A 14,863-nucleotide genomic window follows, 5' to 3' on the forward strand; every position below is an offset into this window, starting at 1 on the left:
TAGATTAGTTCCCTTAATTTTTGTTAATAAAAACAATCAAAACCTGGGATTATTTAGCGCAGCATTCATACACCTTGCACTTTTTGATATTCATAACATTAAAAACACATACAGATAAAAATGACTTTTGATTTGACCGATAAACTCTTATTTAAGCAGACAACAGTTATCTTGAAGGTTTTATTAATCTGTCCCTCATGAGTCTAGACTGGGCTACAACTTTTTCCATCCAAAGAGCCATTTTGGCTCTCAGTTCAGCTAAATAAAACATGCCACAAATCTTACATGACGCACTGAAAAAAACCTCCAAAAAATAATTTTGGATATGTATGTAGAAATTTGTCATTTTTAAATAGCTACCGTTTCATTTCTATTTTGAGGTTTTAAAACAAATAACAATAAAAAACATTTTGTTTAAGAGCATGAAAAACATTTTGTGGACACCTCTGTAAAAAAAAACAAAAAAAAAAGGCACACAGTTTCCAATCTAATGACATAAAATACATCTAAAAAAACTTCTTTTAAGTCGTCTTTTAATGGTTGCAGATTTCTACGCTGTTCCTGCTGGACGGCAGGCGGTGATCGAAGAATACAGACCAGAAACTGTCACCGGTGTTGAACTAAGCGACGTGTTCTTCAGGCCACTGATGACCACTTGTCAGAGGCTCTTTCTCTGCTCAGCGTTGACATGAAGCTGTCTGCACGAGCACAGATGCTGTATAACAGAGCTGCCCAAAGGGAGGCGTCTAATTGCCACTAAAGAGTATTATGAGGCCATCACAGGCCGGTGGATTATAGTAATCCTGTCCACCGGAGTTGGGTATCACACACATGTCATTCCAGCACAGCTGAAGAAGAAGATGGAGGTCCCGGCTCACTGTGCTGCTGCGTTCTTCCTCCTGCTCCTTTGTCAGGGTAAGTCACAGTGGACGTGAAACATTTTCTTCACATTTCTTCATAGAATTGCAACAATCACTGCTTATATTTTAGGACTAGTTTTTTTGATTAGTTTTTTGTGACTGAGCTGTGCAGTTTTGCTTTAGAGTATTACTGTTATTCACACACAGACTGAGTAATAAGATAGAAAAAAAAGTGTCTGATGGGTCATTTCTCTTTCTGTGAGATTTAGCTTTGCATATTGAATTTTTACGCAACCCGTTCTTCTGCCTGCATTTTTTCTTTCTTTCTTTCTTTTTAACACTTGTGCAGCCGTGATCACGGTTAGATCACAGGAGGTGAGATTGCACTTGCACTAGAAGGCTGAGATCTGACTTAAGGTGAGTGACCTCGGATTGACTCGTCCTTCCCTCCTCCCTCCCGTGCGTTCCTCAGGAAGAGGAGGCCGTCCAGCAGGAGCAGGAGCTGCAGGAGCAGGAGCTGCAGGAGGAGGAGCTGCAGGAGGAGGAGCAGCAGGTGATCGAGACGTGGACGCGGAACGTCAAGGCCTGCACCTGTGACTGCGAGTCCGTTGATTCGCCCACGCGCAGCCCCGCTGCCATCTCGACCGTGCCGTCGATGACCTCACTGCCACTACCTCAGGGTCACCAACTGAACTGCATGCCAGGTGAGGAGTCTGCAAGCCTCTTCTGGCTTCTGCCGAGCGTCCTCCATTTGTTAGGAGGGTTTGAAGGAGAAACACCAGGGGTGTAGCTACAAGAGTGACTGAGGGGGGCGCCTTACCCTTGAAATATAATGTGCTCTCCCCAACCGAAGCTGTCAATCAGTTTGTACATATCATATCATTCGTAGATTAGTGTTTTGTCCACAGTTCATTTCAGTAAATGACAAAAATGCATCTTTTGTTGTTTTAAAACTGCAATTAGTTTTTCTTTTAAATGGAACAATACATGTTAACGGACATTTACATCTAAATACACGAGATTATAGCCAAGTTGATCATTTCCATCTCTAGTCCCATTGGCATTTTGACGTATATACTGTTTAATAATAGTAAGAAAAATCAGCCTCAGGCTTTTGCACACACACACACACACACAAAAAAAACACTCTTTATAATGGAGAAAAAGAGGGTAAGCAAACAGTTGTTTGCAATTTGCAGTCTGTAACAGTTCAATAAGTTTGATTTAAGTTGATCAGTTGAATAGAGTTAGAGTGACGGTGCTAAAAATACAGCTGTATATATAAGCTAGGGCTAGTGTAGCTTAGCTAATCACGTGATCAGTAAAAATTAGCCTGTGCCCTAAGCCGCTGTAACCAGCAAATCTACTAGATGGTTTTCACAAACTAAACAGATACATGTGTTTTCTTTGGTGTTAAATTTGTTATCCAAGTTTTGGCCCCCCAAAGAAAAACTAAAATAATCTAGACACGCCCCTGACCAACACATGCTAATGACGAACACTTCATCCAGACTGTTAGCTGTTTCCAGTGGATTTCATTGCCACCTTTGACAATTTTACGACTTTCTTCGCAGGACGGTGAATGAAAGGGGACCAACAATGACAGCTAGAGATTTAGATATGAGCCGTTGTGCTGAACAAGCCTGGCATGACAAACGCTGTTTGGGTAATCCCATTACCTGTGCGGGGATGTGGTGAGCAGATTAGCGAGCTCAAAATAAGGCCTGCCCTGTACGCAGGAAGCGTGCTTCAGATAATGCCCCAGTTATCTTCTCCTGACTTATCAAGCTATTCTTTCGGTATCAAAGCTCAGCGTAAGCCGGATCACGGTAAATCTGGATACAGGAACTTGGGCCTTTCTGCCGTGTTCGCTGGTCTTCGTGATGCTTTACTGCTCTCTAACAAACCTCTGAGGCCTTCAGAGAACAACTGGATTTATACTGATGTTAAATTACACACAGTGAATTTACTGCTTACTAATTAGGCGACCTTTTAAGGAAACCCGTTAGGTTTTAATTCGCCGATCAGTGGCTGAATTATTTTGAATCGACTTCCAAGTAGGGCATAATTATGCTCTACTTTAGCCGATGAAACAAAAATATATTCAGATTTGTGGTGGTAACATGACAAAATGGATGAAAGTATTAACAGTTTCTGTAAGTGGCCAATCTCAACTCTCTGGTCGTTTATTCAAGACTGGACCATTTCTTTACTATCAACGAGTTCAAAAACTTATTCTGCTCATCGAAAATGCTGAAGAGAGCCTTCTGATAAGAACGTAAAAGAGAAATATTTATTCCATATTAGCCTTTTTAAATCGACTTCGTGTTAGTTCCAGAGGGATTGTAGGGGGATCATGGGACTATTAAACAAAATGTTTTTGGACACAACCAGCATAATTAAGGTTGGGAAACTTTTGATTTTAAACATTCCAGTTCCAGCTCCGGTTCTGGTTCCTAACAATTCTCAATTTAGATTTTGTTTAGAGACAAGTAAAAAAAAAAAAAAAAAAGTCTACATGGTTTAAAAGAGCCACAGAGAACCAGTGAATCCTCGACTTCTTAAGTTTAGTTCGAGGAGATTATGAATCTCCTTTTTTCTTTGACCAAAAGTTGTCTCAGTTTGCCTTTTTTACTGTCAGGTTACAAACTCTGCATGTCGCTGACCTTTGAACTGACTACATGTCACTGTGTTTTTATTGGATCTATTTGTTCTGACGTGTTGTTAATCTATGTAAACGGACTAAATTGTATCAAGGCTGCTGTATGTAACTTTTGTAGAAATTATTATTTTTTTTTTTTACATATTTGTTGAAGCTGCCTGTGTGTTGTGACAGAATGGCATGAGACAGAAATCAAGCTCCTCTGCCTTCTCTCCGTGCTAACTGCAAACTACCAGTCAGAGTCAGGAGACGGGTCTTAGCGCTGTCAATCATGCCTGTGCGCGGCCGCACAAATACGAAAAATAAATAAATAATTCAACTAAACAAAAATATTTTTTTTATAAAAGTTACGTGCTGTAGTTTTAAAGCTGGAAGGTGAAGGGGAAAAAAAGCAAAACACCTTTTCCTCCACAGAATGCCCGTACCACAGACCCCTGGGTTTCGAATCGGGATTCGTGTCCTCCGACCAGATCAACTGCTCCAGCCAGGACCAGTACACCGGCTGGTACTCCTCCTGGACCCCCAGCAAGGCTCGCCTAAACAACCAAGGATTTGGGTGAGTGACCCAGTTTGCGTTTTACCCTGCACATTCTGCAACAGAAACAGGATCTGTTATTTGTTTGTTTGTTTTTGCTACAGGTGTGCCTGGCTGTCCAAGTTCAACGACCAGCACCAGTGGATCCAGATCGACCTGAAGGAGGTCGGGGTGGTGTCAGGGATCCTCATCCAGGGCCGCTGCGACGCAGACGAGTGGATCACCAAGTACAGCATCCAGTACCGCACCGTGGAGACGCTCAACTGGATCTACTACAAAGACCAAACAGGAAACAACAGGGTGGGTCCATCAAACAGCAGTCAGGTCATGAGAGTGACTGACAACTGCAACGTTAGTAAGAGCTACTTAGCAAAAGTATTGGTTCTTCCACCTCACATTGGCCAAACAAACTGCAAAAGGATTAGAAGCAAAACATTTCTAGACATTTGTCTTCAGCTCAACACTTTGGAGAAACATATTTTGTTGCAAAAGCAGCTACGAGGGAGGGATATCTTGTCATGTTTTGCGGTGGTGGAGGTGAGGCAAAAACACTGATGAACCGGTTTGAATGTAAAATAATGATGAATTTAATGGAAAAAACCAGAACACAGGTAACAGGACAACGAAGTGTGAAGTGTGACGAGAAGTAGACGAGGATCCGACAAGACACAGAGACACAGGTGACACTAAATACACATAAGGTAATCAGGGAACGAGACACACCTGGGAACTAATCAAGGGGAGACAGGAGAACACAGAGACTCAGACACACAGGAAACTAGAAATAAATACACCAAAAAACATAGAACCTGACATATCTAGACCAGAGTGAGGCTTGTTACCACTCGTCTCTGCAAAAATAACTCCGGTTTCGCCATAGATTTGTATTAGATTAAGGTTTGGACTTTGACAAGGCCATTCCAACACATAAATAAACTTTCAGGACTTCCAGGATGGTTTTCACTTTCCCATCATTTCTAACTCTCCTCCATCTCTCAGAGGTTCACTCAGATATCTGATATCTGAAAGCCACGGATTGGGCCGGATTTCATTTTCGGCGCATCAGCGTAAATAGGAGCAAACATTTCTCCTTCTCCTCCACATTTGCAAGCTAGTCTGAGCTGGTCTGTCAAAGGTTCACAAAATATGAATACTTTTTAGTTTTAGCTTTGTTTGTTTTTTACACACTGCTGCAACAAAATGTGTGGAACGACGACAGCAAAACGAGTCATTTCGGTTTTCTTTTTCTCAGGTCTTCTACGGGAACTCTGACCGCTCCTCCACGGTGCAGAACCTGCTGCGGCCCCCCATCGTTGCGCGTTACATCCGCCTGCTGCCTCTGGGCTGGCACACCCGCATCGCCGTCAGGATGGAGCTGCTGATGTGTCTGAGCAAGTGCATCTGAAGACGAAGAGGCCCGTTCTTTCGTCCCACATTCAGCAGTTTCCTGCCAACAAGCCAAAAAAAAAAAAAACGCCCCAAAAAAAGAGGGCATCGATCCAACACTGACTCAGTATCTCACATTTGTCCTTGAACATGCCTGCTGGAGACATCCACACATTTTCAATCACCAGCGACATGAGTGCAGTGTTGGATCAGTCGTTTGAGGACCCAGTAGAGGTGCTCACATCTCGCTTTTGAAGATTAAAAACTGGAAAAAGCTTTGCACTGTTTGAATCAAATGAGCTTGTTTTATTGGAGATTTACAGTCACAGATGTAAAACATGAATATTCTAAAGTCATTACGCTTATGTCGAGTTAGGGATTCGTATGCTCCCTGTTTTGGGGGTTGGAATGAAGGAAAAAAGGAAAACAATAATAAGCAGGTCAACACAGACTATGCTACTAAATCGTGTCTGTAACAAAAAGCACAAACTTAATACTTGATCTCGTTTAAACAGCTGATAAAACATTGTTCTGTTATAAATATTACCAAACAAGTAGTCACACGTCAGTATTAATATAATACATGGTGCTCCTTCGGAAAAACGGTAAATTTCAAAGAGAGCGACGTACCGTGACACGTACAGAGCGCACAGTCCGTACGGACGCACAACACGACGCAGTCACGCCTCTGACTCGGTGTTACATGTCTCGGTCCTCTCTCAAACACACACACACACACACGCAAACAGAGATACACGCACGCGCACACACTGTGCATATGATGAAAAGGAAGTGAGAAAGAATTTACGTGGGTCAGGCCAATATTGCTGAGCCACGAAGACTCTTCAAGGTGCAACATTTAAAAAAAGGGGTTAAGACTTGTTTCTGCAGTGCTGCTCTCATGGCACTTCATTTCCAACAATAATAATAATAACAATAAAAAAAAAAAAAAAAGCAAAAACAAAACAGTGTTAAGAAGAGTACACATCGTCCCATTAGTAGGCTTCACTCTGAAATTATCTTAAAAGCTCCTGCCAAATGGTTCGGCTGCGGGTAATCAGTCCGGAACACAGCGGTGCAGTAACTCCCAGCCAGGTCAGAGAGTAGGTACCTGAAAACGCTGCATTGAAGCGTTGGGTTAAATAATATAAAAAATAAATAAATAAAAGCATGCTTTGCAACTTAAAGGACATGGAATATTGTAAACATGAGCGAACCGTTACATGGAAAATTATTGGCATGCCAAGTAAAGATGTTTCCCGAAACTTTAAAGTATTTCATTTTTTTAAACCTTCCTTTACAGTCCTACTGTTTGTGTGTTCACATGGTAAACTGGGGTTTACCATGTGAAACCCCAGTAGGACACAAACAGTCCTACTGTTTGTGTGTTCACATGGTAAACTGGGGTTGTCACCTCCTTTCTGATTATTGCTATGACTGTAAATATGGGCCATTTAGGCCTCAATTAGGAGTACAAGTTATCAAAAATAATTAGTTAATCTGAAGTTGATTGCTCTTACCAATCGACTATAACGTTTAGTTGACTAGCGGCCATTTTCTTAAAAACTTGAGATTTTCTTGTATCAACATAAAGGGCAAAATTTTTTAACAATATGCTGAATTTAAGAAGAACATTGTTAAATGTTAGCATTATTTTGTGTTCATATTTTGAAACAGAACCGCATGAAGCTGCTTTTGCGTCCCACACTCCCGTTCTGGCGTGCCACCGCCATTTTTATTACTGTATCGACTGACTCCGCTTAGCGTTCACCAGCATCGCCCTCTGCTGGATGGAGGCCAAACTACAAAACTAAAAAAAAAAAAAAAAAAAAAAAAAAAGGTCTAAGTGGACTTTATCAGTTAATCCGTTTGAACTAACTTAAGCCAGTTAATTGTAAGTCGATTGATTGCTTGTGTCTCTAGTTTCAATGCAATTAACTGTTTCTCATTTTGTAATAGCTAATTGCATTAAGCACTTTTAATGTTCTTGAGAGGACAAAAGCAGCGGACAGCATCGTAGATCCTCCACTATACAATACAGTGAGTATGAGGTGCTTATTTAAATTTTTTTATTTCTTACTACTCCACATGGAGTGTTTACTGGTGAAAAGCTTCATCTGAATCTCCTCCAACATAAACAAGTGGTTCCAGGTGAAGTCGCCGGTTTTGTTGTGTTTCGCCAGAAACGGCTTTTCTCTGGCATTACTCACACATAACAGTTTGGTGTGTGGAGAGCGTGCGATGGTTGTCATGGAGACGGGGAGACTGAAAACATGACGCTCCTGGATGCTCTGCAAGAGGTGAACAGTGGAGATTTGCTCTGCGTGAGTTAAGAGGAATTGGGCCTCGGTGCCATCCCATGAAGATGGGAGGTGAAGATTAGAAGATTTCTTTTATAAAATTCTGATCAACTTTAAGTTCAGAGGTACCAGCAGCAACAATGATAATTTTGTCAAAAACAATTCTGTACTAATGTAGACCTTTCTGTACTCTCTGAATAAATATATTAAATGTAAAAGTTGACTTAAAAAAAAAAAATCCCTGTAAGATTATGCCATTAAAGGAACATAATTCATTCAAAGACTTTTTTACACATCTTTATCAAGGTTGCCAACAACTATAAGGGTGCTATGGCTGAATAACTAGATGAAATAGTTGCTCAAATAATTTATAAATTATAAATAGCAAATAATAACAAAAAATAAAGAGCAGAAAGTCCTGGTAAAAAAGGCTGAAAGAGGTTGGAAGTAGCACACGCATTGCTACTTTTAGCAGAATGTGACAACACTGATGCAAATAAAGGGCAAATAAACTGCTCAGACCTTAAGAATTAAAAGATAAAATACTGATAATATCCACCTAAAAAAACACAGAGTGTTTCTTTGAGAGTCACTGCACCAGTATGAATGGCTTTTATGATCCTCTAGCTGCTGTAAAAACACTTTCTTACAGCGAGTCAGAAACGTTTTCTCTTATTTCTACGGCAGGTATGGGGTTGGAGAGTTTGGAGTGAGTTCATTTCTAAAACGGACTGAAGTCGAGCCACTGTGAAGGTTCTTTTATTCGCCAAAAAAAAAATAAAAAATCTTCATCATCAGCTTCAGATGTCCTCCACTATTAACTGCATCCCTAAAATGTGCACAACGCACAGCAAGTTTAATGAACTGCTCAAATTTAAACGCTTCTACCAAAATGATCTCAAAAACATTTGAACTGCGTAAGACTGATTCAGATCTGAAGCAGGAATAACAAAACAGTCAATGCAGTGTCCTATCGTGACCTACAGAGGGCGGTGTAGGTCAGAGTATAGAAGTTTAGTTTACGGTTACATTATTTCTAAAATGGCCGCAGTTCATAAAGACACAATAACCTTAATGTCCTACAAATGAGCAGTCTGATGTTTAGACCATTTCACTGTTGGTGCAGTTGGGATTTTCGTTTCTTTTTTTCCTTTTTTTTAGTAGCACGACAATGACAGAGCATATCCAAAAGGCGACTCGCCTGAAAGGAATGATGTCCCTCTCCTGGGTGAGAGGGACATCAGTTCTGATGTGACCTGTCTCTGCTGTGACAACTGGCTCGACTTGATGTGTTCAGAATGCTTTAATTTAATCTTAAGTTAATACTACACAGTAAAATGTACCATATTTCTATATTTAATAAAAGCAAAAAAATACTTACACTTAAAATCTACACTTTACCTATATATATATATATATATACTGAATTTGTAACATATTTACTTTATAATACAAATCTGATTTCAGAATTACAGACGTAATAATAATATAAAGTCTATCAAACATGGAAGCTTAAAAAAAATTACGACATAAAAAGCCTTTTGGCCCGTTTGCAAGCAGTGTTGACGACAGAAGGTTTGGTGTTTTGGTGTGTGTGTGTGTTGAGTCTGTGCACCCAGTTATGGGGGTCAGAGGTGTAGGAGCAACAGAAGGGAAGCGGGACGCCGAGGCGGGAGGAGAGCGAGGGGCCGACGACTACAGCGCTGTCTCTTTCAGGTCGTTGAGGTTCGGCATGCGCGACCGGGACGGGCGTCCGAAGCCGTGCCCGTTCTGGCCCCCCTTGACGCCCATTTGCTCCGGGTAAGGGTTGCCCTCGGGCCGCCCCAGGGCCGACGAGTGCCAGCCGGGCTCCAGCTGGCCCGGCAGCGGGTAGGCTCCCTGTCGGCTCTTGAGCTGGGGCGTGCTGACCCCTGAGTGACCCCGGCTCTCGGAGAAACCGCCCTGAGCGGAGGCCGAGTTAGGCAGCGGCTGGTAGCGCATGTCGGAGGACGCCGTCTGGTTGGAGGAGGAGGAGGAGAGGTGCAGCAGCTTACGCAGGGACTTCAGGGGCTGACTCTGAAAAAAACCAACGAAGAAGTGACCCATTGGTGGGGTTTTTCAGTGCAGAGCAGGGGCGGATCTACAGATTTCATGCCCTCAGCCCTACTGTGTTCCTCATATTCTGTGTACACAACATGAGTAGCAAAATTTAATTTTAAACATGATTTTTAAAATATTTTGCCAGAAGAAACAACTTGCCATTCACCATAAATTTCGGGAGTTTCTGAATTTTCCCACTTCACATTTATTCAAAAGATCAATGGCACTGCCTATCGTGTTATTTTTTTGTACTGATGACAGTATTGTTACATTTCATTCACAGAAACCTGTTCTTTATTGCTCTTTTTGCTCTCTATAGGATTGCAAAAAGGGACACACACTGAGCAGATAGTAATATTGTTACATTTCAATCAGGAGATTCTAGATGTTCCCACAGTTCTGGTCATAGTTTTTACTATGTTTTTAAGTAAATGTGGGTTTTACTTGTCATTCTGGTCTTTGCAGAGTAACATTCAGAGTCTAACAGGCTGATATTAGCTGGTCAATAAGCCAGGCCGCCGGTTCAGTTAGCTAGCCTGAACTCTGCTGCTTTACACACAATCTGCTCTAGCCACTTGAGCAGATTGAAGCTAAAAGATTCAAAAAAATTATTGCCTCAATAGTAATAGTTGTTGCTTCTTTAGCTTTCAGGGTATAACTTTCTAAACACTCGACTTTTTCATTTTAGCAATGTGTGAAGATCGAGCGCTGAGCAGCTCTTTCTCTAGCATTTTATGAAAAACTTTGGAACAGTATGAAGGAAAACTTGATTTCATTCCTAAATCTTCTTTGCAAACCACTCTTGTGTTTATAAATTTTCAGTTTTCCGGAGGTTTGACACATTGTCCTCATTTAAGACATGCAAATAAAGTCAGATAATATCTTGGTTAGAAACCAAAATAGCAAATCGAAGTGAAAAATTGACCACAACACACTTTCTTAAAGGAAGTTTGATTGCTTTAACAGGAGTTAGCCGTTTTTAAAAAGTTACATTAAAAAAAATAGATCACAAAGCAGTACATATCGATAAAAAATGTTTGTGTGTGTGTGTATGTGAAACTCACTGGAGAGTGTGAATTGGAGAGTTTCTCCCGTGGCCAGTCCTTGTCCCGGTCTCGTTCCTGGTTGCGGTCTCTGCTCTTGTCGCGGCTCCTGTGGCGGCTGCTCTGGTGACCAGAAGACCTGGAGCTCTTCTGGATGACTGTGTCGATGCCTTCGCTGGCAGCCTAACATTCAGAGAGCAGAGGTGCAATTCAAAACGCACTGTGGTCAAACTGAGAAGGAAAGTCAGTGAGTTCACAATATACAATCAAAGCAGAGTTCCTCATCTCTGCTTTGATTGTCTTTAATTGTAGGAAATTAAATATAAAAGTTGCATCTAAGATATTTGTTTATCTAAAAAGCAAAATACGTGCCAACTTCTTCTCTCTTCCGTCAAATAAATAACCTAGAGTAGAAATTAGCTGCGTTTAGCATTTCCAAACCATATATTCTTTTCCACCAGCGCTGGCTGCCTGATTCCCTGAGGCCAGATTGCGTTTATTTGTGCTCTGTCATCAGCAGTATCTCCCCCCCACTCACACCCACCCACTGTCAGCATCTGAACAAACTGCCGATTATAAATAGAAATGTGAATGGAGTCTCAAACACTGGTTCTGTGCTGCACCATTAGCGCTGCAGAGGTGGTAGACAGTTTAATATGTCAAAATATGGTGGCTTAGGAACTATTCCCGCAGCTCCTCCCCCACCCCCATTCCCTTTCTGATCTATACTCTGTTATCAAGTCAGTGGGTTTGCAAAGCTTGATCTCATTTAGTTCTATGTTGATAAGCAGAGAATCACATGTGCTCAGCCGAAGCCTAAGCACTCTTGAATGGCTTTTGGATGAGCCAAATACAAAAATGGACCTGTCTGATACATTAACTTAAGTGGAATAGAGTTGTTTTTTTTGTTTTTGTTTTTTTTGCACCACCAATAGTGCAGCACTTTTCATGTTCTATTTAGATTTCACAAGGTTGGAGAGGACAGAGAGGGACTTCTGAACGTTGGTAACAATCTCTCTAGATTATTAGGTTTTATTTAGGTTGTGGGACAGAGGCCTTGTGTACATGCCGCCAGGTCTTCAGAAAGATAAATATTCACAACACATTGTTTAAAAACATAATATTGCACACACGGTTCCAAAAAAGATTTCATCCACACCCGCACAAATCTGACCCCCGAGAGTTGTTTTAAACATGCCAAACCAGCAGGGGGCAGCGTAACGGCCAGCTAAACCTAAGTCAGCCAATTAAATTGCTTCCCGTTAGGAATTAAAGAAGACGCCATGAGGTTCACTTGTGTGGATGGACGCATATTTATATTAGAATATGAAGTTAATAAAACACAAGATGATGTTGATTGGGAATTGTGTCAAAGGAAGACTGCGGATATAATGGCGCATTATTTGTCGCAGACTGCCCCAAATCTCCGCTTTCCCCATGTAGCAACGCACAACACACAAACGCAAAACAAACAGAATTTTCTCATTTCTCATCACTTTGTTTGGAGCTTCTGTAAATAATTGTTTTACAGATATTAAATCGTGTTTTCATGAGAATGAAAGGTCAAAACACATAAAAATGTGTTTATCGGACTGCGTGTGGCCTAGACCTCAGGTATCCATTGTTTTTGTGTCTGATCAACCATTTCTGTCTTTATTTGGACATATGGTTTGGATCATTATGCTATTGCAGGATCCAATGAAGACCTGTTTTTAGTTTTCCTCCTTGTTAGCGCACAGCAAGCTGCTTGGACTTCATGGACAAGTCCTCCTGACCATACTACTCTTAGCTTAATTGAACAACATCTTATTGCAAAGATGACAAGCTGGTTCCTACTTTACACTGGAGGACAAGGAAAGACCTGAGGAGTAAGAATAACGCAATATTTCACCAGATTATATTTATAGTTTTTCAGTCCTTATTGTCCCTGAGCAATTCACCCAGTGCATAAACAACAGATCCCCATTACTGTTCTTTAAAGCAAGATCTGTTGTTGAAATGAACTGTTGACATGAAATGTCTTTAAAGAATTTAACTTGCCATTTGAGTTTTCTTCTTTTTCTTTTTTATTGCTCTAAAGAAACCCTGCTTCTCCTTCTCTTTGGATGGCTCGGACGCATTCAGGACCACAGTATCTGGGCCAGTCCTGAAAATAAAACAGAGAACACAGAGGTCGAATCCCAACTGACATAAAAAAGAAAAAAGAAACAATTTGGGCAGGATGTAACTGAATGTAGCAGCACTGTCCTGAGAAATGGTGAAAGAATTTGGTCTTTTTTCATCACAAGAACGTTCATCGGCGAAGAAAGAATCCAGGTACCAGGGGTCGAAGGCAGGCTGGCGCTTGGAGTGATTTGTCAAACTGCTGCCGTCCCCAGACAAGCCGGACTCCCGGCCCGGGCCCCTGCTGTCGTGGAAGGAGTTGTCTGGCCGGGGAGATGGCACTGTTTGACAAACAAACAACAAAAAGCAGAATAAACAGAAGCAAAATGCAAGATTTTTCATTTCACCACTTACGTCTTTTTTGTTATATATTAGAGATACATAATAAAATGCAAATAAATAATCCAATTTATTTTCGAATGAAAACATAAAAGATTTATTGTCTAAAATGCGGTAACTGCATTTCTTTTGTGAACGTTTGATCATTTGTAGCAAAGGATGCACCTGCAGATAAAAAGAGAAAATCTTTTAACATCAACATGTGAAAAGCACAGACCTTCCTGCTGGATTTAGCATCAGTATAATGTAGTGTCGATGTTTGTTGATGATTTTTCGGAGTAACCGATTAATAATTGGATACCATGAGATGCTTAAAGGAATTTTTTTTTTTAAGAATTTCAACCAGGTGAAGTTGAATTAGGCCACTTGATGAGTTCTGGGTTAAAGGTATTTACAGCAGTGCAGCACTTTGGAAAAGAAAAAAAAAGTATTATGGGCTAATTACTGAATGCTAATGATCCTGTGTTGAAATTCCTACTTATTTCTAATAACTGCACAGAATTTTCTGCTATTGTTTTGTATAGCATATTACGACTATTACTATTATCGTTATTATTAATCGTGTTTTTTTGTTTTTTTTCAGAGCTGCAGTTTTGGAGCTTCAACCTCACAGCAGCCATCCCTTCAGACTAGTCAGCAGCAATTAGCAAAAACCTGGTGGAACTGCTGAGCTCATTTTATGACTAAAAACCCAGCTGTCTGGAATTGCTTTTGAAACTTAATCAATGTAACATTAATCACCAGTCTGATGTGTTTCAGTTGTTGACTGTGTGTTTTATGACTTTGTATTGTTGTGTTTTTATGATATAGAGCACTTTGAAATGCCTTGTTGCTTAAAAGTGCTACACAAATAAAATTTGATTTGATTTTTATTTGATTACTGTAAACGAGCTACCTCTCAATGTAACCCTGGTTAAAATGTTGCTAATAGAGAAGCCATGTTGTGATGACTTCCTGAAGGCGGAGCTTGAGAAAGACCAGGAGTTTCTTAAAGAGACAGAGGCCCAATTTCAAGGCGTTAAATTACAAAGTCAAATGTATTTTTAGTCATATTTGATATATACAGGATTTTTTTTTTTTTTTTAACAGCTGAAGTGAACACTTGCTTCTTACTTGATTATGCTAAAAAAATGACACAAAGTGCCCAGAAATATGTACTACTGCCCCTTCTCTAAAGGTCCAGGGAGTCCTGATCTAAGCCGCCATGTTTGCCTCCACGGCGCAACGATAGGAAACAAACCTCTGTAGAAGCTGCCCACCCTCCTGGGCATGGATTCACTGTAGATGTTGCGATTCTCCTTGGAGGAACCTCCGTCTTCTGCTTGCTGGTCATGATACAGGCCAACCTGAGTTGACAGCAGTAACACTAATCATATAAAATCTTCACCCAGTAACGTTGAGCAAAGTGTCTCATCAGAAAAAACCCCAACAAAAAACAACATTTTTATTGGAAAAAGAATGTGGGGGAGCTTTTACCTACAATCAGTGGTAATAAT

The 14,863-nt window shown here is 40.7% G+C and overlaps 2 protein-coding genes across 5 annotated transcripts in view; one reads left to right on the top strand and one right to left on the bottom strand.

Moving 5' to 3' along the window:
* The first annotated feature begins 746 nt into the window (after positions 1–746).
* LOC122838331 (retinoschisin-like) lies at positions 747–6,413 on the top strand. 2 transcript variants are annotated; one of them, XM_044128900.1, is made up of 6 exons: positions 747–915; positions 1,210–1,235; positions 1,333–1,564; positions 3,937–4,078; positions 4,162–4,357; positions 5,310–6,413. In XM_044128900.1, exons 1-6 carry the CDS (start codon positions 861–863, stop codon positions 5,460–5,462), a joined length of 804 nt encoding a protein of 267 aa, XP_043984835.1. In that variant the 5' UTR covers positions 747–860; the 3' UTR covers positions 5,463–6,413. The 2 variants fall into 2 exon arrangements, with proteins under 2 accessions (XP_043984835.1, XP_043984836.1); XM_044128901.1 differs by lacking the exons at positions 747–915; positions 1,210–1,235; positions 1,333–1,564 and adding an exon at positions 2,113–2,689.
* A 423-nt stretch (positions 6,414–6,836) lies between these two features.
* Positions 6,837–14,863, bottom strand: part of LOC122838330 (cyclin-dependent kinase-like 5) — a 50,665-nt gene continuing 42,638 nt past the window's right edge. For all 3 annotated transcript variants that reach the window (XM_044128899.1, XM_044128896.1, XM_044128898.1), the window contains 5 exons: positions 14,608–14,713; positions 13,186–13,309; positions 12,906–13,011; positions 10,887–11,048; positions 6,837–9,798 (listed from right to left, as the gene is read on the bottom strand). In XM_044128899.1, the coding sequence (XP_043984834.1) occupies positions 9,439–9,798; positions 10,887–11,048; positions 12,906–13,011; positions 13,186–13,309; positions 14,608–14,713 (858 nt within the window). In that variant the 3' untranslated portion in view covers positions 6,837–9,438. The remainder of the gene's footprint in view (positions 9,799–10,886; positions 11,049–12,905; positions 13,012–13,185; positions 13,310–14,607; positions 14,714–14,863) is intronic.

Source organism: Gambusia affinis, linkage group LG10, assembly GCF_019740435.1.
Source record: "Gambusia affinis linkage group LG10, SWU_Gaff_1.0, whole genome shotgun sequence".
In the NCBI taxonomy this organism is placed as follows: domain Eukaryota; kingdom Metazoa; phylum Chordata; class Actinopteri; order Cyprinodontiformes; family Poeciliidae; genus Gambusia; species Gambusia affinis.